This window comes from Copidosoma floridanum, unplaced genomic scaffold, assembly GCF_036245765.1.
Source record: "Copidosoma floridanum isolate Cflo_tuat_1 unplaced genomic scaffold, Cflo_Japanese_pri ptg000030l, whole genome shotgun sequence".
Classification (NCBI taxonomy): domain Eukaryota; kingdom Metazoa; phylum Arthropoda; class Insecta; order Hymenoptera; family Encyrtidae; genus Copidosoma; species Copidosoma floridanum.
Window position 1 is genome coordinate 8,872,054 of NW_028321907.1, and position 27,878 is coordinate 8,899,931.

At 35.9% G+C, this 27,878-nt stretch overlaps 1 protein-coding gene across 1 annotated transcript in view; it reads left to right on the forward strand.

Moving 5' to 3' along the window:
* The window catches only part of CDase (neutral ceramidase), a 73,744-nt gene extending 48,175 nt beyond the window's left edge, over positions 1–25,569 (forward strand). The window contains exons 8-15 of the mRNA XM_089596197.1: positions 15,544–15,666; positions 18,131–18,325; positions 20,709–20,945; positions 21,713–21,808; positions 21,905–22,075; positions 23,666–23,781; positions 23,889–24,057; positions 24,137–25,569. Of these exons, the coding sequence (XP_089452323.1) occupies positions 15,544–15,666; positions 18,131–18,325; positions 20,709–20,945; positions 21,713–21,808; positions 21,905–22,075; positions 23,666–23,781; positions 23,889–24,057; positions 24,137–24,163 (1,134 nt within the window). The 3' untranslated portion in view covers positions 24,164–25,569. The remainder of the gene's footprint in view (positions 1–15,543; positions 15,667–18,130; positions 18,326–20,708; positions 20,946–21,712; positions 21,809–21,904; positions 22,076–23,665; positions 23,782–23,888; positions 24,058–24,136) is intronic.
* Positions 25,570–27,878: the final 2,309 nt, after the last annotated feature.

A 27,878-nucleotide genomic window follows, 5' to 3' on the forward strand; every position in this document is an offset into this window, starting at 1 on the left:
TTAAGCTCCATTCCTTGAATGAGACACTTGATCACAATAAGTTTAATCGACGCATAATTTCACCCATATATCAGAATAACATTTGAGCCACCCAAATAAAAAAAAAAAAATTTTTTTCCAAATCAGCTGCAACACACTGATTATGAATCATTTTTTAATTTGAAATTTTATAAAATTGTGATGTAGTATTGTTTCTGTCTAGAAATTAGTTGTCTCTTTTCAAAGCATTCGAATAGTGCACTTTTATTCGAAAGATCAATCGTGTAGTTGATTTATCAAACAAAACTCCCAAAATCAAGCGGATAGTTGAAGTTGGATTAATTAAAACATGTTGTTGATTTGTATAAATATAGTTCACCCCTGACTCTTAATAGCTTTCAAAGTTAAATAAGTGCGTCAAATAAATAATAAAATTATTTCCTGTTTTATCAGAATAAATACAAAAGTGAGCCCGAATATTCCATATTGGATTTTAGATTTACATGTCTACAACTAGCTTCATGTTTACTCTTTGCTTAATCCAAACAAAAAGTTTTTTTATTGGAAACGTCAGACGAAATGCCTGTAAATATTTGCTTTTACGTGCCAACAAGCCTTGTTTTGTAAAACTATGTTAGGTCTTAGCCAAAGAAAAGGATTTTCTTTTGTGATTGAAAATGTTTTTGAAAAGTCAAAGATAAAAAAGGAAGTAGTGCTCGGTAATTTGTTTTTGTATTCCGAAAAATTATTGAAAATATAGGTATCATAGTAAATAGTAATTATAAGATTAATTATAAAAATTAAACGTGACTGCTAATGTATTATCTCAAGTAAATAAACCACTGCAGAGACGGTTAGATCTGTTTTTTCATTAAAACATATATAATTATATATACAACTTGCTCAGGATACATAGATATTTATAAATTAAACGGTCACGTTTTTGAATACTTATATCAAGTCAATTTTTGCTATCACGCGTAACATGAAAAATAAATAGCTTTTTTTTATTAACGTATAGATGTATTATACATTATTAAAAATTTTCAGTAACCCTCATGTAAGCCTATACCCAAGGACATCTCAATTTAGCAGCAACTCAGCAACCTAATGACATAGTATGGCATTCAATGTTTTACGGGACTCTCTTTCATAAATGCACGCACTTAGTTACATACAGGGTCAAACACAGCCCGAAGCTGTAAATAGTACGAGAATGTTAAACGCGTGCTTGATGAAGCGCGAAGTTGGGCGTATCGGAGGACTCGTCAATGAAGTCCTTGCACCGAATAGCAGCGTTAAACGTTATTTTCTACATTCTCGGACTCTCGCTTTGTAGCGGACAACTGAGAGCCAAAGTTACATATATATGTCCGTAAACAGCATTCTCTTGAAGAACGATTCATACACACGCGCATCAACATTACTGCCACACGACTTACAACAGCTTTTTTCCCTGAGCTCTCCGACTCCCTGCAGTAATCGTAATCTTGTTATTCTGATGTTGTATGTTAGGAGTTTTTAGGCAAGCTATAGAATTGGTGAGTTTTCAGACAAGCTGTACCTTGCTCTTGTTTTTTTTTCTTTGAGTTTTATCCTTTTTTTATCTCAATACGTCTGGCTTAACATGTTTGATGGTGATAATTTTTACAATTCCTCGTCAGAGAGATAATTTTTTTTCTCTTGTAACTAATACAGTTACTCTTGATCCCCTACAGTCACGCTTTTTGGTTTATTAGTTTTAAATTATCACCAGGAATAAAACAAATAGGTGGTGGATTTGCTTAAATACATTGAGACTTTTACAAAGTGTATTGCCTGTCTGACCGTACTCGGAATCAATCTACTTACACCATTCATTAACAAGTACTTCTGTAGACGATTTTTTTTTTTGTGATTGATGATGATCCTTAACGACTTAGTATTTTCATGAGTGTTAACATCAACATATTTACAGTAATGAATATTATTTTCAAAGCTTGACACGGTATAAAAGAAAATGAAAAAGATATGTACTATTTTTAATTTTTCAAGAAGAAATTCTCCGGTGGGGAAACTTATCTCATATATTAAAAAATACCCCGTGAGTTCTCATCAGTTAGAATGTGGAAAAGTATTTTCCTTCTTATTTCATAACAACCGCTCAAGAGGTTTTTTTTTTCTAAAACCAAACTGATCATATGTAGATCAATATCACATATTTTTTTTATTCATTAAGATTATCACGGAATAGAAAAATTTAAATTCGATTGTCTGCTGTGAAATGTTACGAATGGAGTGAAATAAACTTGTAATACCCTTACATCAAAATAATCATTTCCAACGTATCAATCGGAAAGTGATTTTATCGAATTTCAGAGCCATCAAGGTAAAAACACATCGTATCTCTATTGGTACGAAAAAAAAAAAAAAAAAAAAAAACACAATCACGATAAATGAAAACATTTCACGAGTAAGCAAGTAATATTATCCGTATCACCCCTTTGAATGTACAATCATCAGAACTACCTTGAAAGGTCTTTAAAGCTTCTTTTTTTCAAGTAGGCATAGAAAAGTTCCCATCGACCAGACGTTTGCTCGAGTGGCGGTCACTCTAGCGATTACCAAGATAAGCACGAAGGGAGAACTAAATTCAAAAGAGATGAAAGCCAGAAACCCGCTAAAAGTAAAAACAACAACAGTCCTAATCGTGTCGATAACGATCCCGCTCGTTTGGGATTTTCGCGCGAGATAGCATTGTTTTGGTACCGCTACCAAGTCTTGGCGGGGTAGAATAAATAATTACTACAACGGAAGGGAAGGGGAGGGGAATCATTGCGCTATACCGAGAGGAGAGGTATAGCGACCTTGGCAAAAGTTTTCGCGCCTGTGTGGACCTGCTCGACCGTAAAGCTCGATTTCACAAGACGAGTAGGGAGTAGGGTTGAGGAACCCGCACGCTACGGCACTGATACGCTGATACCGTTTACTTTTTTCGTCTTCTTTTGTTTCTTCTGGAAAAAAAACTTTGCAAAGAAGACAGAAGATAAACAGTCTTAGGAATCTGTCCCAATCGCCAGACAAAGAAAAGCGAATCCACAGATTTTTCCCTACTTGGTTGACGAGAGGATCACCGAGTGGTAAGAGCAAATGAACCTATTTGTTTACAGATTTTTCCTTGTGTTAAACTTAAATTACGACAGCCTGAGCCTTAAATTGCTGGTCGAACATAAGGTCTTATCAAAATGTTATGCTCTTGACAAGTACTGTAATTTATTTCATGACTGATTCAAAGGGACACGCTATCCTCTACAAGTACGTGTGGAAAGAAGTACCAACGTTCCAATTTTTTGTAAAATGAAGAAATGTATTCCAATCGTTTAGTGTCATTGAGCGACCAATTTGTTTGAAACAAAAGAAATATTTATTTTTCCTTATTCACTTCCATTTTTTCTTTAGTTATTTTCTTATTTATTCTTTATTTTTTATTTATGTTTATTGGAAAAAGTATTTCACATACTTAAAAATTTATTTTTTTCAGTTTATTTAAAAAAATTTTTATTTTATGGAGAAAATGTTTATTCCAATTAACATGAATTTTTTTAATTGAAAAAAATACTGAACCAAATAAGGGGTAAACAAATGTTCGTTTCTTTGAAAGAAATCAAGCGCTCAGTGATGGATACGGATTCGAAAAAATTGTCAAATCAGAGAATTGTCAATAGTCGAGTGGAAGGGATCCACGCAATTTGTGACAGCCATACAAACAACGGATTACTTTTTTTTTTTTTTTTTTTATTGATTGGGAATATTTGTTTACTTGATGACATTGACACAACGGATGTGCTTGAGCCTTCGGATTGCGTATACATATATGCATACATAAAAAAAAACTTATTTTTGGTGGGATCCTTACAATAGGTATAGAAAAAACCAACACCAAAAGAGATGTGGCAATCTCATAATAAGATGATATTTTTAGTTTCTTTCCATGGGATAAGTAGTAATTTTATTATAAAAAATGTTTAATAGTGTAATTTAAACGAAATATAACTTTTAGGAAAAATGCATGTCCACAAGCCCAGTGTGCGTATAAATAATAGGAAAAACCAAAATATTTATGTCAGCCGAGTTGGAAGTGGCGACCCAGTTTTTTGATTACGCTAATAATTGAAGTTCACAGTTTTTTCACATACAGAAAGTGTAACTCGTCACATTATTATTATTATTTTTTTTTATATAAACCTATATTATTGAGCAAAACTGTAATTTCCATTAGGAATACCCTTTAAATGCTTGGCAGAACATAAAAGCACGATTTTAAACTCAACTTTGGTACTTGTTCAAACGTTTGATATGCCATAACTTTTATTAGTACATTTTTTTCTTCCAAGAACAAGTATTATTTGAATAACTTCTGTCACAAGCTATAGATTTTGATTAGTAATAAAAACAGGTGTGATTACTGCCACCTTAAAAGGAGATCATATCGTTTCGTTCTGTATTTAAAAAAAGTATACATTATCAGTATACAAGTATCTCATTTGTATAAGATGATGTGCGTTTGAAATTCAGAATCAAGATAATGCGATCTACCGTTCGAGTGACGAATCATGTATTCATCCAAACGGTAAATAAACATTGGAGCTCCAAATACCTGGATTATTTTATATGCAACGGTGTTATACAGAGAGGCTTCTCTAATCAGGGAAATTCTCGAAATAAAAGGACATACGGTATAAAGGATAGGAGAGACAGAGAAAGTCAGAGAGCTGCTTCCCCGTGCACGTGCGGTCTTTAACTTCTCTTTTCTCTTTTACCTCGCGAGCAATCAATCTTCGCTCTCCTAATAAACCTCCTCCACTCATTCAAGCGCCCACAAGTATATGCCCTCGCGTAATATCATTGCGAAACGAATAAGTCCAAGCATATCCATGAATCTTCCATGATCACTCCTTGACGAAGAAAACAAGTACGAAAGAGCAGCTGAAACGATGGTTCCACAACTCCAAACGGAATACTAGATACAAATATTAAACTAACGAAATTGTAGTAGATGATAAATCCTACTAAAGAATCTATCCGTTTCATGGACAAAAAAAGATGATTGTTTTTTATTTATTTTTAACTGCAACCTTAATTTTTGGAAATGTTAAGTAAAAAAAAACAAAAAAATGGTCATTAAGAGCAATTTTTTTTGTTCTAATGTTTTCAAGTGTACTCGCTGTGTAAATTGAATCTATTGTGTTGTTTTTAAGTAAATAATTGATCAAAGTGGCTAATACCGTAGTAATTCGTTTGGTTTCATTGAGAGTCGCATATTCACACGAGAGCAAAGATGTTAGTTTTCAGTGTGCACACAACACTTATTATATAAGACCCTCGTAAGTACACTGTCTAAGTGAGCGAATCTTTTTGCCAACTTTATGTTGCCATGAGCACGCAAATGGCCGTGTCTATTGAATTCGGGGAGTAATTGATACTCCGATCGTGTATTAAGATACCTCGGCATACATCGTGCATGTACGGCAGACTTGTGCTTTTCAATGCATCCCGCTGATACGATAACTACTTACTACGCTCTCACCTTTTTCGAAGTTTTCCCGAAATTTCACGATTCTTCCCGTAAAACAATTTCATTCAACTTTCCTTAATTTACATCAATCATGAAACCTTCACGTACAACAATTACTTGACTTTTTCTTTGGCTCGTAAATTTATTTTTCTTATTGGGTTGAGGGTTGAAAAAAAAAGAAAAGAAAAAAAAAATACCAACTCGAGTGTTGTGATGGCAAAAACATGCTTGGAATTTTTCCATTTGAATATAAAAGTAAAACACGTGCAAGCATACGTACACACGTTGCAAAACAGGAGAGACCAACCGTGTCTGTGCCATATGACAGGCAAAAGCTTGTCGTCGCCTCAACCGGCTCGTCCTTCTCTCACAATAGGTGTAAGTTCTTAACAACGTACACCCAGCCACACACACAGGTCCATACAAGTGTACATATGCAGCATCAACTAGAGCTCGCATTATCCTCTCCTCTGTATATGCCTGATGTGCTCTCGTGTGAACCCGCGGCACCGTTTACTCCCAGTCCGTATGCACAATCATGTATTGCCTACCAAACCAACCCACACACATGCATACGTACGCGCGCGAAGGATCGGTACTATCGGTAGAAGCTATACCATCACACACACAACGCGAGAGGAATACGTCTCGTGGTAGCGCGATTGAGATTCGATTGAATTTATATGCACGCGCTCGCGCGTTGGGATGTGTATAGACATAATATACATCATGCATGTATGAATAAGGTATGTGTGTGCCGGCGATAGGGGCGAATAAAAGAAGGTCCTTTTGGCGCGGCTTTTTCACACGTGAGTCCGTGTACATGCGAGCACAGAAAGATGCCGATGGCTCGTGTTTCGTACTTCTATTCATATGGCCTCAGGATGATGATTACTCGGTCGCTTACACGAGAAGTATCTTAACTCCCTCTGGATTGGCGTGCGCGACTGTTTTTTTTTTTTTTTTTTTTTTTTTTCAAAGAGGCCTCCGAGCCTGCAACGTGTGCTGATACTTTACGGTTGTGCCTTTATCGGGTAGCTCACGAGTGTACATATATATATATGTATATATATATATATAAATTTACGTGTACATACACGCATACACGTGATATCGATGGATTGTTCGGCAAGTCGCGTGTCACGGGGCGTCTCCTCCCCATCGGCGCTGTAAGGAGTTCAAGGACTCTCTCCTCGCTCCCTCGGCTCTTTCTCCGTTCCAGCAGCTCTTCTGATGCTACCGATAGACACCATCAGTGGGAGGCTCTTACTTACTGGTGGCAAAGTTTTTACAGTATATCTACCTGTAGCAGGTGTCTGTTGTTCTCTTTCTCTCCCAAGCGCGGCGAATGATGCTGTGCGCGTTTGCAGAGGAAGGGTACACACATACTTGACATTTTTATTTTAGACTGGGGCAGAGAGAAAGAGAGAGTAAATAACAAGTTTTTTTTAATTTTTTTTTTTTCTACTTTAGGGCTCAGTAATGCTACACGTACAGTTTCTTTCAAATGTTTACCTGTGCGGGAATCTTCGTTTTTTTTTTTTTTTTTTTTCTTCTCGTGTTGAATGAAAAGTGACCTACGGTTGAGCTGGTAGTCGTTTATAATTATTTGCAGATTAGATTGGAATATACAACGATACTTTCATCGAAAAGTATAAGGTCCATATAGTTTTGCAATATGTATGCATACTACACTCAAAAATGACGTGCACATTTGTATACGTTTAAAAAACGTAAAAAAAAAAAAGATTATTTCACCACATAAAAAAAAATGTATTCTTTCATAAATTAAAAACTGTCAATTAATATACTCAATGTTTTTTTTTTTTCATGTCACTCGTTTGACGAATGAATATTTTTTCAAGTTACCCATCGACTGTAAACTGTTGATACTTGCACTGCATCCGTGTTATATGTCATAACAATTACACTGATGGAATTTAAAAAATCCTCAATCAATCGAGGTCGTTTTAGAGCACGTACAGGGAAAACTCGTTATATTTTCAAAGTCTCTTCACTACTCTCCATCCAATTTCATTCGAAGGAAATTCCATGCCTGCGTACTTTGACAACCGAAACTTACGGACTACCTCTTGAAGTGTATCAATGGTTCAGCTACGCGTATGGGCAAACAAGAGGCTTCCATTAAAGATTGTGGCGTTTCACTTTGAATACATTCAAGTCCAAGTTTGGGTATATCCTTTACGGCACTTACTGAAATTGTGGAAGGTGACAAACGAAAGCTGTACACGTTTAACTGTACGCAGTAAGTAACTTTTGGCTATATATTTGTAAAAAAGAAGCATCTACAGATGCAAGATGAAACTAAAACCAGGTACACATTATAACCCCAACATTTATGCCAAGACGGCAGTAACGAGGATTAGTGTTTTCACTTTCGCCCGTTTCAGCTACACAAAGGAGAGCCCCACACTTTTATTCCCTGGGTGTACGTAACAAACGCACCTTGTGTACGTGCTTCTCACACGTATACGCATAATGTGTACGAATATACACTTATGAAAGCCGTGACTGTAAGAACGGGTGGAAACAAGATCGATGACATCGTTATTGTTCCTCTACGTAGGGATAATTGAAGCTCAGTGGAAGAACCCCGTTCATGCGTGTGGTGTGGAATGTATACGCGTTAAGCTGCGATGAAGTCAATAAGTGTTTTACTCGCGACGTTCTCTCCAGCATCTTGGAACATCGTAAAATTTCATTTTCTCGCGTCGTACACGTCATTGCGAAGGACGAACCAACAGTTCGAATTATGCAAAGGGCCTTATCGCTGTTTATAGAGCAAGAATATTGAAACTACTACTGCTCAAGGGTAGGTAAGGAAATGACGAATTGATGTAAATAAAGTTGAAAAGGGTTAATGGCAAAATTCATTTGGCATGAACATGTGACTCAATTTTCTGTCATTTTGAAACTGTCATCCTCAATAGCTCGGGTGATGACAGTAAACGTTGTTCGAGTAATGTTTAACAAATCACACATTACAACAATTATCCTGACATGCCGTAAACTTGTATACAATAGAAGTGCAACACCATTTGTATTGCTGCATGAAACTTATGCCCTTCCTAAATCTCGCTTCAAAAAGCAGCTATTGTTGTTTAACCACTCGATATTTTTAACAAGTTTCAACGAAACAATTAAAGCCCAATGTTATTGTTAAGAAGTTAAATATTCGCTCACTACATTTAAAACGAGTTAAGGGTGCTAGAGAGGAGTGTGTAAACATCTGCGAGGAGAAAAACATTTTCCGAACGGAAATTAAGTTTATTCGTGCCTAAAAAAACTTCGTTTTTTCAAGTTGTTAGAGGATATTAGATTCACGCACACAATTCACGCAGTTATAAACGTGTGATGTGTTTTTCTGTCTTATGATGAATCTACCATTCGTTGATGGACACTTTCCCAAATTGTGTACTTAAAAATAAAACTCTGTGAAAAGTATGGCATTCATGTATTCCTTCAAGCATAGTTGATTGATCTGACGGGTTTTCGACGTGCTACAAAGAACTTGCTAAAAACGTGAAACAAACAGTAGAGTAACTCAATAAAATATCTAAAAAAAAAAGAAAAGACGATCTGCAAACATAAGAGGAAAGCTAAACTATGAATTTCTCTCTTAATCCCCTCGCTATCAGCATTGGAGCGTATAATGAAACATTAACAATCTAGTGCGTCTAACCACTCGAGATTGAAAGCTGAAAGGAAGCACCACTGGAGCATGTGCGTGTGCGACTGCACTCTATATCCGCTCTCAAAACTCTCGGTGGTACGTGTGGGGATTGACCATGAGAGAGTTTTACCACTGCCGTTTGTACGAAACATGTTTCTGTTTTTCCCTCCTGAAGTATCAACGTGAGTGTTACGTGAGCGGTGCATCCAGTCCGGGAGAGATACAGGGAGATTTTAACTGGGGCGTGCATGACCTGTTTCTTTTTTCAATATTAAAGTGGATGTCTTACGGTTTCTGCTATAGGCAAATGTGTAGACATATTGTTGCGTTAACAGGTGAATTTCTTAGGTGATTAGGTGAATAATGTCCATGAAAAATTTCGTAAAAAGTTATCTGCTACATGGTTCTGAAAAATTTAAATGACGTCTCCTCAGAACGACGTTTTTTTAGTTTGTGACATGAACTTTCATATAAAAATTGATAAAGAGGACAATAATATGGGCACCATCAGATTAGTTCCAAAGTTGCATCACCAATTTTATTTTGTATTTTTTGCAAGGTTTTAAACAAATCTGTTTCTCACCCCTAAAATACTTTTCTTGTTAGTTCATGAGTAAAATTAAAAGAATTTATTTCAAGTTTTCACCTTATTCTATAAGTAGAAATTAATTAATCACTTTCAATACTAATGGACTAGACGCTTTTACATACATTATTAAAGTATAAAACTATAGAGCTATAGATACTTTCTGGAATAAATGTAACGTAATTAGGATAATAGATGTATATAAATAACTAAGAATAAATAATAAACTGTTATAGTCTCTTCGATAGACCTTGAGAATTAAGACCTTTAAGGTCCAATGATAATATCACGTACGACTCAGTCTGGACGACAAATAATAAAACTAAAAGTTCAGTGTTTAACTTGATTCCATAAAAAATTGGATGTTATTAAAAACGAAACGATTAATGTATTACGAGATTTTTAATTGTTTAACCATTTAAGCCAGTTTCTATTGAATCTATATGAAAACAAATATATCCATAAATAAACATAACAAATAAAAAATCATGGCTGACAATATTAACGGAGCTCATGCATTCAGCTACAAAGTGAAAAATCTTTCAAACATCTTATTAACAAGCCGATCTCAAAATCAATCGAAAAAATCAATGCTGTTTTAAATTAAATGAAGTAAAATATATGGATCAGCCAAGGTGGAAGTAAATCCAATAATCTTGTGGATGTAAAATAATATCCATGAATAGAAATGTGAAAGTATGTGACGTAAAGAAATTATACAAGACAGACCAACGAGCCAAACAGTCATAGTTGTAGCAAGTGTTTCTTCGGTCTCTAATACTATTTTAAAGTGACACAAAAGAAAAGTAGGCAGGGGCGAGAAGAACAAATCGTCACATGCTCACACTTGTAAAAAGTACACTTCTTTTACATCCTAGCGCCAGTAACATCTGCTTAGCGCTTATAAAACAGCTTTTCCGCGTACGTGCTCCTTCACCATGCACAGTGCTCACCTGAACATACATGAACTACGGCGGGGCCTACCAGCACGTCTAGCCAGGAAAGCGGGCAGTTGTCGTCCTCACCCGCGTAATGCGTATGAATTCACAATGTGTACACGCGTTTACGTAAAAAAAAGAGAGGAGGATGGTGTTCGGTGTGGCCGCACGCAGCACGTATGGAATCACTTTTCTACTTCCGGTGTCTGGTCAACGCGAGTACCTGAACACTGGCACGCGCGTGCTGTCACTTGATAATTTCTAGCACTAGGTAACACTTATGACTGTGTGTGCTTGCCGAGCTTGCGAAAACTGTCATGCGGGCGTACATGTTAATCAATGTGTCATCCACAGGTTTCGAGGATTTTGGGTAAAGTTAAGCTGTACACTTGTGTGACTGGAAAATTTTCGTGTACATTTTGCATTAACGTGATAGATTACACTTTTTTAAAATAAATTATTTAGTTTATGATTTAAAAAATAGAGTATTTTTAAGAGCCTGCTTTTCGGTAGGAAAAATTTAATTGAAAAATTCCTAATGACGATAATGCATCGATTCATGCGCGCTACTTCGCAGCATGGCAATAATGAGACGGACGCAAAAAAATTTTCCATCTTTTTGCGCGCATGCATGAACAAATTGCGAAACCATTGGAAAGAAGATAATTCATGAATAATAAAGTTCGTCATGAATTACGGGTGAAGTGTAATTTTATAAAATGGGTGCCAGAGAATTGATCGATGTTTTCAGTTTACCGTGTATTCGGATGATTTTTTACGGCTTATCCTCTACAGTAAATTTCCAAGACAAGAATGATTAAGGTGCTATTTGATGAAAGTGATCAGACACTTTTTAAGTGTATTGGCCTTGACAGATTTTTGCTTTTTTCCATAAAGCCAGAACTGCTACTAGATATCAAAGAGGGCGCGTGAATCTTGTTGAACCATTAAAATTTTTTTCTGCCAACTCGCATCATCCGTTTATCTACAATTTTCATAGTACACAAATCACAATAATCAGAAAAAAAGCAGATGGAAGCATTTTTATTTTACAACTTCACGTGTTCGAAAATATTTTTACGGCTTCTACCAGTCCGTACGTGCGAAACGTTTTATTTTTAATGTATTTTTTACTACTACCTTTATCTCCTAGTAATTCAATCCTCGTTGAGTTTTCTGGTGCATCTGATGATCAGTAAGATAAATAAGGTCAAACGATACATCTTTGTGCATACACAAATTCTATCGCTGATAAGAGAAGATAATAAATAATCGATGTCAAACTCTTACGTGACTCGCCCTTTTGCTTTGGTGCAGCATTGCGCTGTTATATTGCTAACTAGGATAAAAAAAAACCATTTGCACCAACAGTGTTGATACGTTATGAGGATGTATCAAAAAAGTTACCTTTGGTAGCAAAAGTGATTCATTTTCCCTTTCTTTCCCGTGATTTGTAAGTTTTTTGTACAAGTCTCAAAAGATACAGAAGAACTACAGTTGCAAATTGACATCTGAATAGGTGACAAGAGGTAAAGAAAAGGTATTGGAATTACCTTTCCCTGATGATTGTATTCCTGAACTAATCCCTCCCGTCGTTACTTCCTCGTTTTCACCACTTTGAAGTCCGTTCTTTGATCTGCACTCATTCGTTTTATACATGTGACCTCACCCGTTCCGTGACCACACACAGGCTCAAACAACGCTTGGCTCGTTCTCTTCTGGATTTCTTTGGTATTTCGCTTCACCCACTACACATTCTGCGTATATTGGTTTTGACGGCAGCAAATCTGTGGGAACCGACTCAAGTGGCTCGTTTTTAATCACTGTCTTTTTCTTTTCTTCGCACCCTCCTTTTTCGTACTGGACGATTAATCTTACCCCACAGCCACTTTTCGCTCACTCTGCACTGTTAAATTTAAATCATGACTACGTGGGTCTAAGAGTACAATTAAACTTGAATAATAGCACCAAGGGTAACATTTTCTCGTGATAAAAGGAAGAAAGGACTGCAAGAATTAATGATTCTCTAATCAATAAAAAAGACAAACAGGGTGGTAAAATGTACATTCGTAAAACTGATGAGTCGAGCATTGTATGTCAATCATGTGTACCTTACATGAAAAAATCTACACCATTAATTTAAGGTATAATTTCTTAGTACCTCATTGAAACTAGCCCAAAATTTTTCACGCTCACCTGCGGGTAATAGTTTTCTCTTAATCCAGAAATCCTACATAAAAAGAAACAACAATGATATTTCCAACAACAAGCAATTTTTTTTTATAGTAACAGACTTTTTAAACTTTTTTTCTGTTTCACGTAAAAGTGTGAAACAGATTTAAAATAAGACATTGTCAGTGTCGAACAAAAATAGGGATACGTCCATGCACATTGCAAAAATTCACCCCGGCTGCTCGTGTGAATACGAGGGTAGTCGAGTAGTCACAGGTGTCAGGTACGACGCAAGATTTTTCTCGTACCAACCCAAAACAAGGAAAAATTAACCAATAGGATACCCGATCATTTGTGACTCAAGCGATACTCTTGTGTAATATATTATCGTAACGCAAGCACCCTTGGGCATACAGAAAAAAAAATTAAAGAACCCAGCGTACCGAGCTATGCCGTTGAAATATGTATGCTTGCATTAGTAACTTCAATCATTTGTACGACACAATCGTGTACGTTTATGTACACTACTTTCACATCGCTAATTTGCCAAGCGTAAACCGTTTGCATTTCCAACGTTCTGGCTGTCCATGGTTCGGTAGCAACGACAAGCAACTGTCAAAGAGGAAACATCACGAATGATGATCACGGAGGGAGCCCTCTACAATATGTTTACGCAACAGATATGCACATGAGGTGGAGTACTGTTTGTGAGCTCACGTGAATAATGTCGGGCATGTGCGCCTACTACTTTAAGTACCAATCGTTTACTCGCTTTTTTTTCTACCTTGTCCTAAGACAGTATTTATTTCATACGATGGTTGCAAGATTTTTTTAAGATCATAACAATAATAATACAGGTTGTTAAGAAAAAAGAGTTCTTACGACCTGTCGTTAAAATAAATTGTTAATGTGGTGTAGGCTTCATTACTGAGCAAGAAACGATAAAAAAATTTATATGTATGATGTTTACGATCGGTAGCTGTTATGTGTTAGATGTAATGACAAACATCGGCACGTATGTGATTTTATGATCACTTAAAGAACTGCAAATTTCTACCGAGAATAAACTACGCCTTCACTTAAGAAGAAGTGACTTGGATGAACGTGTACAGAAGCATTATAAAAGTGTTAAATATATATATATATATATATATATATATATATATATATATATATATGTATATATATAACCTAATTATGCATCGCATCAATGTGAAACAGTAAGGTTTTGCAACGATTATCGTACGTACTGAAAACATACGCTCACTTGGTATTTGTTTTGTTCTCACGTAAAATTTCTAGACACGCATATTCAAACATACTCATTTTTAAGGTTCATGGTGGATATCGTGGTGGATATGATGCGTTCGAATGGAAATAGCAACATAATGTTTCATCATTCAATGAATTTTTCTTATTTAAACTGCATTAATCAAGTAACTTGAATAATATAATGACAAAATTCTTTTTGAAAAAATCAAGTATCAATTCATGTTAGTATTACGTTACTTTGTTTTTTATTGGATTTCTCCAAGCATTTCATTATTGTTAATTATTATTCAGAACTGACGCTTTTTAAAGAGATAGATCATCCTGAAACAAACATTAAACTTGTTTGTTTCTTAAATACAGTATGATAGCGAAAGAACAAAACTTTCGTACTGAGGCATTGAAAAAGAGACGTAGCAGAGCAAGTTTGTTTTCCAATTAATAATGAAGGAAAGTCATCGCACTCATATAATTCTTCAACGTGGAAAGGAATACGCAAACCTGGAAGAGTACCAGAGGAGTATGAAAAACAGAGGAAAAGGGGGGTCCCAGCACATCGACAACCACGTAGTATAAAGTGGCTTTTCCAAGTCGGATAGAACAGTATACTCATTTATTCATCTCACTCGTTTAAATATTCATAAGGCTCGCAGCGATAGATGCGTTTCATTCCGAACTAAAGGGAAAACTCGATGAATGCATACAAAGTGGAGGAAAATATGAAACTGCGTGTAGGGGTGAAGAAAGATGAGGATTGGTGGATGTGTAAAAAAATGAGGGTACGACTCGTGCATGAAATATCACGCGTGGAGATGCAGATGAATTGTGAATAAGTAGCTGTGCACTAGATTTGCGAAAAGTAATCCCCGTCCGAAATCACACTAAAATTAATCGCTTGCCCCGATTTTTCTGGAAATATGTACTACACGTGACTGTATTATGTACTTGTTTCCCTTAAAATAGTCAATTAAGAAAGTATTGTATTAAGGTCTCGCCAAAACGTAGAATATTTTTGTTTACTTACTGAATTTTACTTCGTAAATTTGATGTACTAAATTAATTTTTTTTTTATCTAGTGTAAACAAGTCCTATTGTGCAGCAGCCTTTTTTCATTGCGCTGTACAAAGGTTTCAATAAAAATCTTTAGTAGCTTAATTCAATTTTCAGGCTTAGTGAGAACTTTAAAATTTACTTGTACAGGTATAAAGAGTGTCCTTCATTTTTGCTCCAATGTAATTTCAAAAACGAGGATATAATAACCCCCTTCAAACGACCTTTTAATGAGAGCACATTAATAAGCAAGACTATCAACATACATACCATTGAGTGCTCTGTAAATTTTGTGTTTTAGAATCTGTGGACAAGCGGCACTGGCAAAGAGGTGGTCGGGCCGGTGCGTGTGGTTCACCGCTTTGTTGACATGCCCAATCAAAATTCCACCTTTTACAACGAGACTTCAGGCGAAGTCGAGGCGGTACGTAATTACTTTCTTCATAAATTTTCTGTTCAATTTTTTTTTTTTTATTTCAACCAGTGTAAACAACTATTTCTCACAATCATACAGTCGTGGAGTTATATGCTTGGGTAATAACGCTGGCTGTCGAAATACAAAAAGTATACGGAATTGACATCAAAAAAAGTAAATTTGGCTGATCTCTATTATACTAATAGCGTGATTGTTTGCAAAAATTCCTATCTATAATGAGAGAGACGATTTGGTATGATGGTTCAGTATTGTTAGCTTTTTTTCTTTTTCTTTTTTTTTTTTTACATACTTCACTTGTTTCTTCCATATCTGTTTCCGTTTTTGTCTTCCTATGGTTAACGTCCCGAGACAAAAGTTTCCCACAGCCAACGAAGATGTTGCAAAATATTTGAGAATTCTGGGAATGGATGTTGTCTGGTTGGAGAGTTACTGTGACGCCAATTGTTGCTTGGATGCTTTAAGGATTTCGCAAACGTTGAATTATTTGCATTTTTTTTGAGAAATGAATCATGTTGGCCTTGATTACCCAAATTAGTTTTGGTTTGCCCAAAGATTGCATCCAGAACTATTTGCGTTGGTAGTTTAGAGACTTTAAGATGAGCATTACTAGGAAAAGTTCTGGTTTAAAATTTTTCAGATGAATTAAAAATTTAGACAAGAACCGTGGAATAAGCTCAGCTGAAATTAGTCACTGTCTCAACTCCAAAGCTCATATTTGTGATCTTCATTACTGAAAATTCATCAAAGATATGGGAATGAAATTTTTTTAGAAAACCAAAAATGAAATTTTTTAAAATCTTATCATAAGTTATGTGTTTATCACAAATAAATCCCCAAAAAACCATAGCACTGTACAAAAAAAATTCTTTCTTCTATGCACCAATAATGTGATTTAACAAACATCGTTCCAATATCGTTTCAAGATCAACTTTCCGATTCTCAATAACACACTAATAGGTCGAGTACACGTATCGAGCACATCGATCGCAATAAAACGCACACTCCACACACAGTCACACTTTCACAATCAGCCCTTCGAAAAGTCCACACGTTCTCGAGTCCCTGTCACTTTGACCCGAGTGAGTGTAGCCATTAATTATTCAACATCCACCCTCATCCAATTATCCCGGGGGAGGTACTAGTATCAATAGGTAAGACAAAAATCAACGTTGCATATGTCTCCCGAGCAATTATTCATACCATTCGCATGGACTTTCAGCTGATTCATTTACGTAAAACACGATTTTCCCTCGATCGAATCGTGCATACCCACTCGCCCCGACCATCTACCCGAGATCCAAGGCTCGTTGCGTCACGTTCTCGACATTGTTTGTATTACAGTGCCGTTTCCGTTCGAAAGTAAAATAAAAAAAAAAAAAAAAAAAAGAAAAGAAAAAGAAAAAAAAATAGAGGGGAACGCTAAGTTCAACAATACATATTTGCTCTGCCGATCAGCTTTTCATTATGATCACTGTCTCGAAATGGATATCAGGGGACGTGATCTCTCCCTCTCTCCTACAATTCTCTTTCGCAAAATAATAGCAGATCCGCTTTAAGCGCCCTTTCGCTTTCCTACAACTTCGATACGCTCTCCCGCTGTCGGCTAATCTTATCGTTGATATCGTTAGTTTTTGCAGTATGTTTTCCTAGTTGGTGGATTATAGTCCGTTAATATGTATGTTGCATTCGATAAATCATTGTAATATTTCGTTGATTTTACCTTGAACTCGCCATTATTCAAGAAATATCGTAAGTTTAAGGTAAGACAATGTTAGAATACACATGTTTTTTTGAAGATGGAAATGGAAATATGCCACTCAAGGAGTATTTTTTTAAATTAAATTTTATAGTCGCACATAAAATACACTCATTGAGATAGACATCTTACTTAACGAAAATTCGAGCTGATTTTTGTACAAGTCAAAGTTGGTAAATAAATGGTAAACAAAAAAAAATGTAGATTTCGTTTCATTACATTTAACACTGAACACCATCGAAAACTTCTCATGCCAATCAATCAATGTCACTGACAGTCCAACAAATATAAACTTGAAGGTAAAGATAGGTACTGTAAGGTACTAATCATAAAATTTGTTGTATCGAAAAATCGATTCCTTGTAATTTCGAGGAGGAAATTGATGATTGAAAAGATTAAAAAATCCATTGTTATTCGAGCCACTCACGAGCAGAGGCATTTTTTTCCTCGACGAACTTACTCAAAGATTTTGTATTCTCAAGCGTCAATAGATCATATTCAGAAATGAGCTTGTCAATCATTAATCCACCTTAGCTAATTTAGACGCCCAATTTCGTATAAGTATGAAACTTTCGGGCATTTCATAGTGAAACATTGGCAGTTTTGTCTTAAATTTTAATGAAAATTCAACACACCGATTAAACAAAATCCAATCAATAATCTAACAAGCATAACCACTCATAATGAATGCTGCAGGTGACCGGGTGCTCACCAGCCATGGGCTACAGCTTCGCAGCCGGAACGACAGACGGTCCGGGCTCGTTTGCTTTCGAGCAGGGCACGACCACGTCGAATCCGTTCTGGAACGCCGTTCGTAACTTTTTGGCCAAGCCAACCGACGAGGATGTACGTTGCCATGGAGCCAAGCCAATTCTCCTAGCCACGGGTCAGGTGAGCATATATATATTGTTCTGCCGTCTCCGTATACATTATGGATATTGGCACGCGACCACGAAATTCGAGAAGAGTCGTATATGTCCAGATTTTTTCTGTTTCAACGGGGAAAAACAATTCGTAGCTAGCATATCTTATACTTTTACCGAGACAAGAAGTAAATTTGCTTGAACTTTCGTTATTTGGGATCGTTAATTTTGTGTTCGCTCTTAATTCATTGTTTGGTCGGAATTTGATTTAAACTTTACGATTCAAACTGCAATTTTTTGAACGTTATGTTTCAATGACGGGGAAGAAGATTAAAAATTGTAAACGAATGACTTTTGACTGTTATCAAGAACCAATTCGATTGAATATGTACTTTTTGCTGCTCTTTTTTTCCATCCACATCGCAAATCTGGAATACGTTCAGGAAATTCCTATCAAAGTACATTTACTATCGCGTTGTGTGACTTTTGTAAAACCAAGTGCCCCGAAGGTATTGCGCAAAGAGTCATCAAAAATAATCCAGTAAATTCGATCAAAAGTCAATGTTGTCCTTGGAGGGAATAAATTAACAGAGCTCGTTTCTCATCGCATCTCGTCCGCTTACCATCTCCTATTTTCCATTGTTTGCTTGAAATTTCTCGGAAGATCCATCCATCCATCCATCTATCTGTGTACCATTGAAAAATCCCTTTAACAAGCTTGTGTTACAAGCGTGCATGTAGAAAATCGAATTGAGCCTGTGAGCCAGTGATCCAAGCGCAAGTGTGTGTGTGTGTGTGTGTGTGTGTGTGTGTGTGTGCACACATAAAATGAAAGGCGCTTCATAACGAGCTGTGCACTACCTATTACAGATGTGCAATATATACTTAATATGTAGGTGTGGGTGCTTGAAAAAGCGAGCGATATGAAATCACTGGTTCGCTCGGTAGCGAGGGTGTGATTGTTAATTATACCCTAGTCTGTTTTTCTTCTTTGTCTCTCGTTCTCTCTCTCTCTCTCTCTCGAGTCGCGACTGCGTGACTTTCGCACGCCAGCACCAAGCGAACAATGAAGAAAAGAGACCGGAATTACGTGGCTGTGTGCGCACCACTTGCGCAAGTCCAGCGAACGCGTGCGCCCTTGCGGTTTTCACCTCCTCCGTCTCCCCCAGCTTTATGCTATTTTTCTTTTGTTGAGCTCATTAGTTGCTCTTACAAATAAAGCGTGCGTTCTCCATGCTGGGCCCTACATCAACTCTCTGTGTGTGTACGTGCGTGTGCAACCATTCGTCCTTTTCTTTGCGTTTGGAAGATTTTCCAAGGCACATCACGCTCCGAGCTGTTGTAAAAACTGGGCTATGCAAATTTCCCTCTCCCGTCCACCTCCTTCTCGCCTATACTATGCGATATGTTGAGAAAAATTGCGGACGAGTCGTATTTTACGGTAGTCTCTTGATGCACTGGAGTAACCTTGTATTTCAGTTCAATCAAAGTGTATCGTCACTATGATTTATTAACAAAAAAGCCCTTATGAGTGATTATTGACAGCTTCATAGATACTTGGTTTGTTATGATTCTTCACTCGAATTCGGCTTTCGTAGGTTTTTTGATACGTAATGTAGTATTCACTACTGATTTTATACTAATAGATTTCTTTTTATCTCTATTTGAAAAAGCAAACGATCAGTTGTTACTTGACTATAATTTTTATAAAATGGATAATTATGTTGTTTATTTCTGAACGATAAATGCGGAGAAAAAAATGTGCAGAGAAAAAAAATTTGATCACCAAAGAGAATTAAATGTAAAATATGATTTTGTATTGCTTTTAAATTCGTATTAAAATAACAAGTGATATGTATACAAATAACTGAAATTATTTTCTCCGTGATAAAAATATTTTTCAATCAAAGCAAAAAAAAAACCCGGTAGTACCCAAATCAGGCTGTGAGGTAGTAAAAAGTATTAGCTCTGACAAAGCAAGATATATGGAAATTAGACCAGTGGGGATAAGTCTGGTGAGACAAGTTTTTTTTTCTCTCATCCTCCACCCGACGTATCGTCGTGTCGACATATTTTAATACTCAAAACAACGTTCATACGAGTTTTGTAATACTAACTTTGATGACCATGTCCCTCTATCATTTTATCATACATCCAAATATGGAATTTTTATAAGACTATTAAAAAGCAATCCTGATGAACAAAAGGGCCTAGACTAAGAGGGATTTGTGAAAACGGAAGTAGTTTTTGAAGCACCGTAATTCCGACAGTAATCGTTATCTTTAATAACGATTTTACATTAATTAACATGAATGCCATTAGTGAAATACCAAAAAAAAAAACATTTTTAATATTTGCGTTTACTAAGAGTTCTAAAGTTGCAAAAGATAGATGAAAATTTGCATATCTAGATGAGAAAACCGTACCAGTGGCAGCCAAAGATAGTGTCGACACAGCTGGCTATGGTGGGAAACGTAGTGTTGGCAGGCGTTCCAGGTGAGTTTACGACGATGTCAGGAAGGCGTCTCCGCGACGCAGTAAAAAAGGCCATTGATGAAACAGACGAGTCCTTCGGAGAGGCTGAGGTTATCGTTGCTGGGCTCTGCAACACCTACAGCGATTACATCACCACGCCCGAGGAGTATCAGGTAAATACATATTTTTTTAACTTTTAAGAATACACATAAATGCAAAAAACTCAGTCAAATGGGAATAACTAATGCTATTACAATTTTTGTAATTTAATATTAAAAACATACATTCTCTATTTTGTTATCAAATTTAAAGAGCCATTAGGATGATATCGATGATTTAGTGAAAAAAGGCAAGCATTACGAAGCAGATTAAATGTAATGTGCAGAAAAAATAACTACCTATTAAAATTTAAGATTTCAGATAAAACAAGACAAGAAATTTCTGGGTATATTTTTTAGTAATGCAACTTTGTAAGCTTTTATCAAACTTATTCTCATGTCTGTCTATTTTTCGAGGAAACATCTGGCAATAAAATTGTCAACCAGCCCCCCCCATTTTTGTCTACTTAGCCACACGTGTACAGACCAGATTTAAAAACGTAAATGAAAGTAATACCTATGGATTCAGATATAAAAAATTTTCTTTGAACTGTAACTACAAAAAACTAAGTACGATTTTTTCGATTTCATGACATTCTTCACATTTTGAAAACACATTGGTCAAATATTCAGCATCACGCCTATTGCTTTTTCCACTAAAGCTTTGATATTACAAATTCAAAAGCGTAACCTATATTCAAGCTCTCCCTAAAAGTTGCCAGCCGGGAAAAATAAAGTCTCTCGAAATAAAATTAATCCTGGCAAGCTATCCCCTTTGACGAGTATAATTCCAATATTCCACGTAAGCTCCTTCCCACCCCTCTTCTATCTGCTCTCCACAGGCTCAAAGATACGAGGGCGCATCAACGGTTTACGGACCACACACACTGACAATCTACCTGAAACAGTACGCCGAGCTTGCAAGGCACGCGGTACTTGTAAGTCTCCTTGACAATCAAGTTTTTGATTCCTCACGAAGACATATTTAGTCAACGAATGATGATAAATTACGTCCGTTTTTGTGGTTTTTGCAGAACGAGAGGGTAGAAAGTGGGCCAACGCCCGTGGATCTTTCGAAGGAGCAGCTCATTAGTTTGGTGGCACCTGTGCTTTTCGATTCACCCAAGTGGGGGAAGGAATTCGGTGACTGCGTCAAGCAGCCCAGGCGCACCTATGGACCTGGTGGCGTGGTCACTGTCAGATTTGTGAGTACTTAAAAATACTTTTTGTTTCGAGGGGCTGAATACTTTGAAGTACCTACTCGCAAAAAATTTGGAAACCATACAACTTTAAGGTGATTCAGAGCAATGAACTTTAGAATCCAACAAGATCAAATCGTTTTTTAATCTCGTGACGAATAATACAGTACATACGTTTCAATGAGGAAACTAATAATGTCAGGAGGGGAATATAGTTTTATCAAGATTGATGCGGCTTCACCATTTTTTTCAGATATAATTAATTGTGTACCGTAAGTTGTGACTGATTAGAAGTAAAGCTGTCTTTATTTGCTTCGTTGTAAAATTACGATTACAATCCAACGTTTTATACTCAAGTAAATTCGTGCTGATATTTTAAAAAGCATCAAAGCATTAACAATAGGGAAATCACATAGTTTTAACCAAAAAAATAGTTCCGTGTAGCAAATATAAATTTTACTCTCGGGAAAAGTCAGAGTCGATTCAACCCCGTGAGATGATCCACCCAAACGTCATGTACTTATGACACCACAATGCAATAATAAGTGCGGCTCCCGCAAGGCTTGTCAAAATTTCATCCCAGGAAAACTCGACTGCTTATCAAGCGCCTTTTTTTCTTTCAGTAAGCTATGTACACGTAATACACAGGGAAAAAATCAGTGGGACAGCGAGAGGTGATGATACTTACCAGATTTACAAAGACAGCAACATAACTCTCTCGCTCACTCGCAAGTTGAGCATATAACATGATATACGCAGCAAAATATGAGCGCACGGGGAGGAAGGAGGCTGACACGGGAGTCGGTGCATGTAATAAGGTCGATTGTATAAGGATTTTATGTAAAAACGCCCTCGTTGCGCGTGCATCTACGTACTTGCGCAACGCTTTGGAGCAATTCCATCAAGTCGCGGAGGCCTCGCTTGCCTATACCATATACTACGTAAACACGCGTGTGTGAAAGCGCGGACGGGCAATCTCGTTTCTTCACGAGCCATCGAGCCCGTGATACACATCCACTCCAAGAGAGATTGAGGCATCCATCCTTCTCGTACGTGGACGCGCGGATTACGCGCAGACCCGTACGGATTACGTGTTTCCCGTTTGCTGCCGTGTATCGTTAACACTAGCCGGATGTGTGTTCGAAGATTGCACATTGCACGGCGTTGCAAGCGCGATTGAGTCCCACGTTTTATCACTCGGCCGCATGGACCATTTTGTTTTGGCGTCATGTATACACGATAGGCGATGACACACGGGCTTCGTGCTCGATTGGCCGTGACCTCCATCGTAGCACTTTTTTTTCCCCCGTGATTGTTCGAGAGAAAAAATAAACAAGCTTTTTTCAAACCTTCTTTGAATCACTTGGACACTTTGGATGATTAAGATACGTGATGATTTGCAGTCTGTGCTATCCCTTTGTTTGGTCGAGTTCATTCAATCCTTACTTTGCTGAAAGTTGTCGATGGAAAAATGTATAAGATAATGGTGATTTTTTTATAGAAAATCAAGCCTTAAATAAAAGTGATTGTAGATAAAACCATTTTCATGTATATTGTAGAAAATACTAATGGAATGATTTAATTTTTCTTTCAAAGATTTCCGGTCATCCGAGGAATAATCTAATGACTGGAAATACCTTTTTGACGGTCGAAAGGTTGGAAGAGGATGAGATTTGGACTCCTGTAGCCACAGATGCGGATTGGGAGACCAAGTATGACCATTTTTTGGATTTAATTACAAACTTTGATTGTACAAAAAAACATGGCTTGGCTGATCTACAAAGGGTTAATGAAAATGTTTGTTTCCGATTTTTTACAGATTCATGTGGGAAAGAACATCGATGCTCCTTGGTTCTAGTCAAGTAATCGTTTCATGGGAGATACCAGATACTGTGCTGCCGGGAGAATATCGGATACGGCATAATGGCTACTATCGCTACATTCTTGGTGGAATTTACCCATATCAAGGCGTTACAAACCACTTTCAGGTGATTTATTGATCCACACAAGTGTAAATTTTTTTCACTATGCTGATACTCAATGTTTTGTGCTTCATATATGTTTCAGGTGAAAACGCCTCAGATAAATTATTGAACGCTCGAGTGCTCGACGTAGCCCTTGTGGCTAAAAATATAAGAATACTTTTGTCATATGATGTGTAAAGGTGGCGATGTTATTTCCAAACGATAAATGTGAACCCTTGCTAGTTTAGACTGTACGAAATTCGTCTCGGTGAGGTGCCACAAATAAACTGCGATCAACAAGTTGGATTCAAGCCAGATACTCCAACAGTTTGAACCGATGATCTATAGTAATTCAATAGGTCGGGAGATGTTAATAGTTGCTATTGATCGAGTGATACGTATTCATACATAATGTGACCCAATCGTCCGATATCGTCTACACAAGACCAGTTTTGTGAGGATAATGTGGATGAACAAGTAATTTTATTTTTTTACCAAAACTAATAGTCGCAAAGTTTGTACTTTTGAGAAAACAATAAAATGATTACAACTTTTATCATGTGAGAAAAGTTTTGTCCCAATTGGCGGATGTATAATTATATCATCCACCAATCAGGGCGAAAGTTTTCTCGTATGATTTTTAGGTACTAGGATCTAGGCTGCTAATAACGAAGAATCAAACTGTGACTGATTTTTTGCTAAAAATAATTACCCACTTTTCTATACCTGATGTATACTAAGTAGTTTGACACTATGAGTAATACTCCTAATAACATACAAAATACTTTTATTAACAAACAATCAATCAATCAATACTCAGCTTTCTTTACATTATAATTGCTTTGTTATCACGTAATCTCAGCTCAAATAAGCAAAAAGTGATGTTAAGTGTATTATTTATCGGAAATACTTTATATTTCACGATATCTTACTTTCTTCAACGACCGCTAATATTCTACCAATCAATTTCAACGGTTAACTCAAAAAATCATATTTTTATACCTACACGTAAACAATAACAATCTTGATTCATTCTTATAGAAAACATCGCTCATGCAACTTGAAACGAATAAAACGCTTACTATGTCTAACTCTAGCCACAACTTGACACCAATCAAATACATTGCCTAAAGACCAAAAATACATATGCATCTTTTGCACGTGAAAGTTCTGTTGTACGTACTTTTGAGAGTGACTGATATTTTGTACATTTAAGAGTGACTGAATCGTTTACAGTAAAAATTGCAAGTAAGCTTATTTATTATAAGGTATTTTTTTCAGGCTATATTAAATATAGTAAGAATATGTGGTTTAAAATAAATAGTTTTACATTTTTTGATGATTTGTCATACTCAAATCAATAAAGCTACAACTTCCAGTGACTTTTTTGTAGATGTCACAGAAAACTGTTTACTCAAGATCCGTGTAATCGACCAAAAAATTATGAAATAAGTATTTTCATTTTTATTACAAAAAATATAAGCCAATAACATTTTTTTGTACTCACACAATTAGATCACGTTACAACTGCTTGAAGCTAAAGACAATAAAAAACAAATGAAAATTTTTTTTGGTTTTACTCTACACCTTCAATTATTTTTATAGTGTATAATTTTGATACTACAATATTGAGTCAATAAAATTCTAAGATATTCTTATTTTTCAAACTTAATGTGGAAACAAAGTTAACGTAATTCATCTGTGGATGTATAGAGTATCCACATAGTACTGTTATCTTCGTTACGAAGTGGGAATATTCAAGCTATGCTCTCGTCACCTATTCGCACGGTTTCACTCCTCGTCAAAAAGTAACCACACATGCTGGGAACCATTGGTACACAATGAAGCCATGCCGTTATTCAAATGACAGTATTGTTAGATGTTGCAACATCAAAATAATAACTTATTAAAAGCACTTCAGACTGTATCGTTTACACTTTAATTTTATTCTTCATCAAAATAATGTTTCATTAGAATGTAAGTTTTATTTTTTATTTCATTAACATAATGCAACATACCAACTTTCGTGGAATACTATTCGGCTTTCTAACGTGTAAGTATGTATGGATTAACTTTTTCTACATGTGTCTTCATATTTTTCATAAATTTTATACTTGAAATTTGTTCGTCTTTTCTCTGTTTTTTTATCATACTTTCGTTTTACCCTGCCAACTATGTGGAAGATATATCCACTTAAAACGTACTTTTTTTAAAGAAAGTCGAGCTCAAAAATGCACGTTTACAATCAGCTGGAGAATGAAAAAGACAATCTTGCGAAGCGTATGCACAGCAAATAACCAAGTCAAAAATAGCTAAAGTGCATGGCTTTCCATACTTTTCTATACTCCTTGAGCGCATCATTTCTAAAAAAAATTAAATTCCCGTGATAAAAAGTGTATGGAGCTTTTCCTACCATTCGACGAGTAAGCAGATATTTTTACAAGATTTGGAGAGAAAAATAAAAAAACTCTACCGGGGACGAAAGGTAAAAAAAGTAGGCAGCCAGGATTTAAGTATATTGTATACATGCAAAGAACGTGGGTTGAACTGTCTTGAAAATTCCGCGATGCTAGAAATGAAAAGCGATGTTTGTCTTGAGTGACGGGTTTGTAATATAATGGAAAAATGGATGTACTTTTTATAAAGCTTATTTTTCATGGAATTCATTTAGTAAAATCGATGACTTAAACCCAAACATTTTACCATTAATAAGTCCCTTCCATTATTTCCAGTTTTTTTCTTGGCAATGGATTACTTTAAAAAAAATAAATTCATGGACATAGTCATTCGTACTGCTTGAAATAAGCCATAAAGTTTCTTAACTTTTATAACCTCCGCCACGAACTACTCTTGAATTTTCACAAGTTCTTTATATAATAATAATGAAAAGCATTACAAACAAAAGTTTTTTAGACGTATTGATTTGTTTAATGTAACATGTAATGTCTCTTTTGGTTGAAGCTCTTTTTACAGTTTACTTTTTAATTTATGGTATAATCTTTCGCATTAAACAGTTTCTTAAATATATTTCCATTTTTATTTTATTTGATACGTTTTAATAAAAAATAAGTCGGTGTTTCAAATATAACGAAAAGCGCGAAAATTAAAAAAAAAATTTATAAAAAAAAGACTTTTGAATAATAACTTTGGTTTATTAAAAAACGAAATGATCTACAGTATAAATTAACTTGTAATCCAAGATCGTCTGCAAAATTAAGTAGAAACAGTCGAGTAAGGTAAGACAAGGCATTGATTCGCGTAAGACTTGGGTCACCTAACCTTGTCTTTGAATTTTTAATTTGCAAGAATGGATTAAAATATTAAATTCAGTACAGTTGCTTTGCATTGTTATCTATAGCAATCATTCCTGAAAAAAAACCTTAAGCTAACCTAGAAGTAGGTTAAAAATAGACCACAACATGTAATTAATGCTACAAACGGACACAAAAATAAGATAAGTAAAAACTATAAATAGTTGAAAAAATTCATATAAATAATTGCAAATATGTGTAATATTTTAAAATAGAGCTATGTATCAGAAAATTCTTCTTCACCGATAAACAAGTCCCCCTACTTCATTACTTTATCAAAAAAAGACTTAAAAAAAAAACTTTTTTATGAAAGCTAATTTGAAATTCTCATTAGCTGCATCAACGAAAAAAATCTTCTGCGTATGAATAAAAAAAAAAATCCGAAGCCAGCTGGCTTTCATGGCCGGTTGTGTTCAGACTCGACAAACTTGTTGGCTCCAAAAATTAAGAGTAAATGATCCCAAAGTAGCCACTGCTACTGTTTTCGTTATGCAAAGCGATCGTAATATATTATGTTCGGCTTTGTCTTTCTTT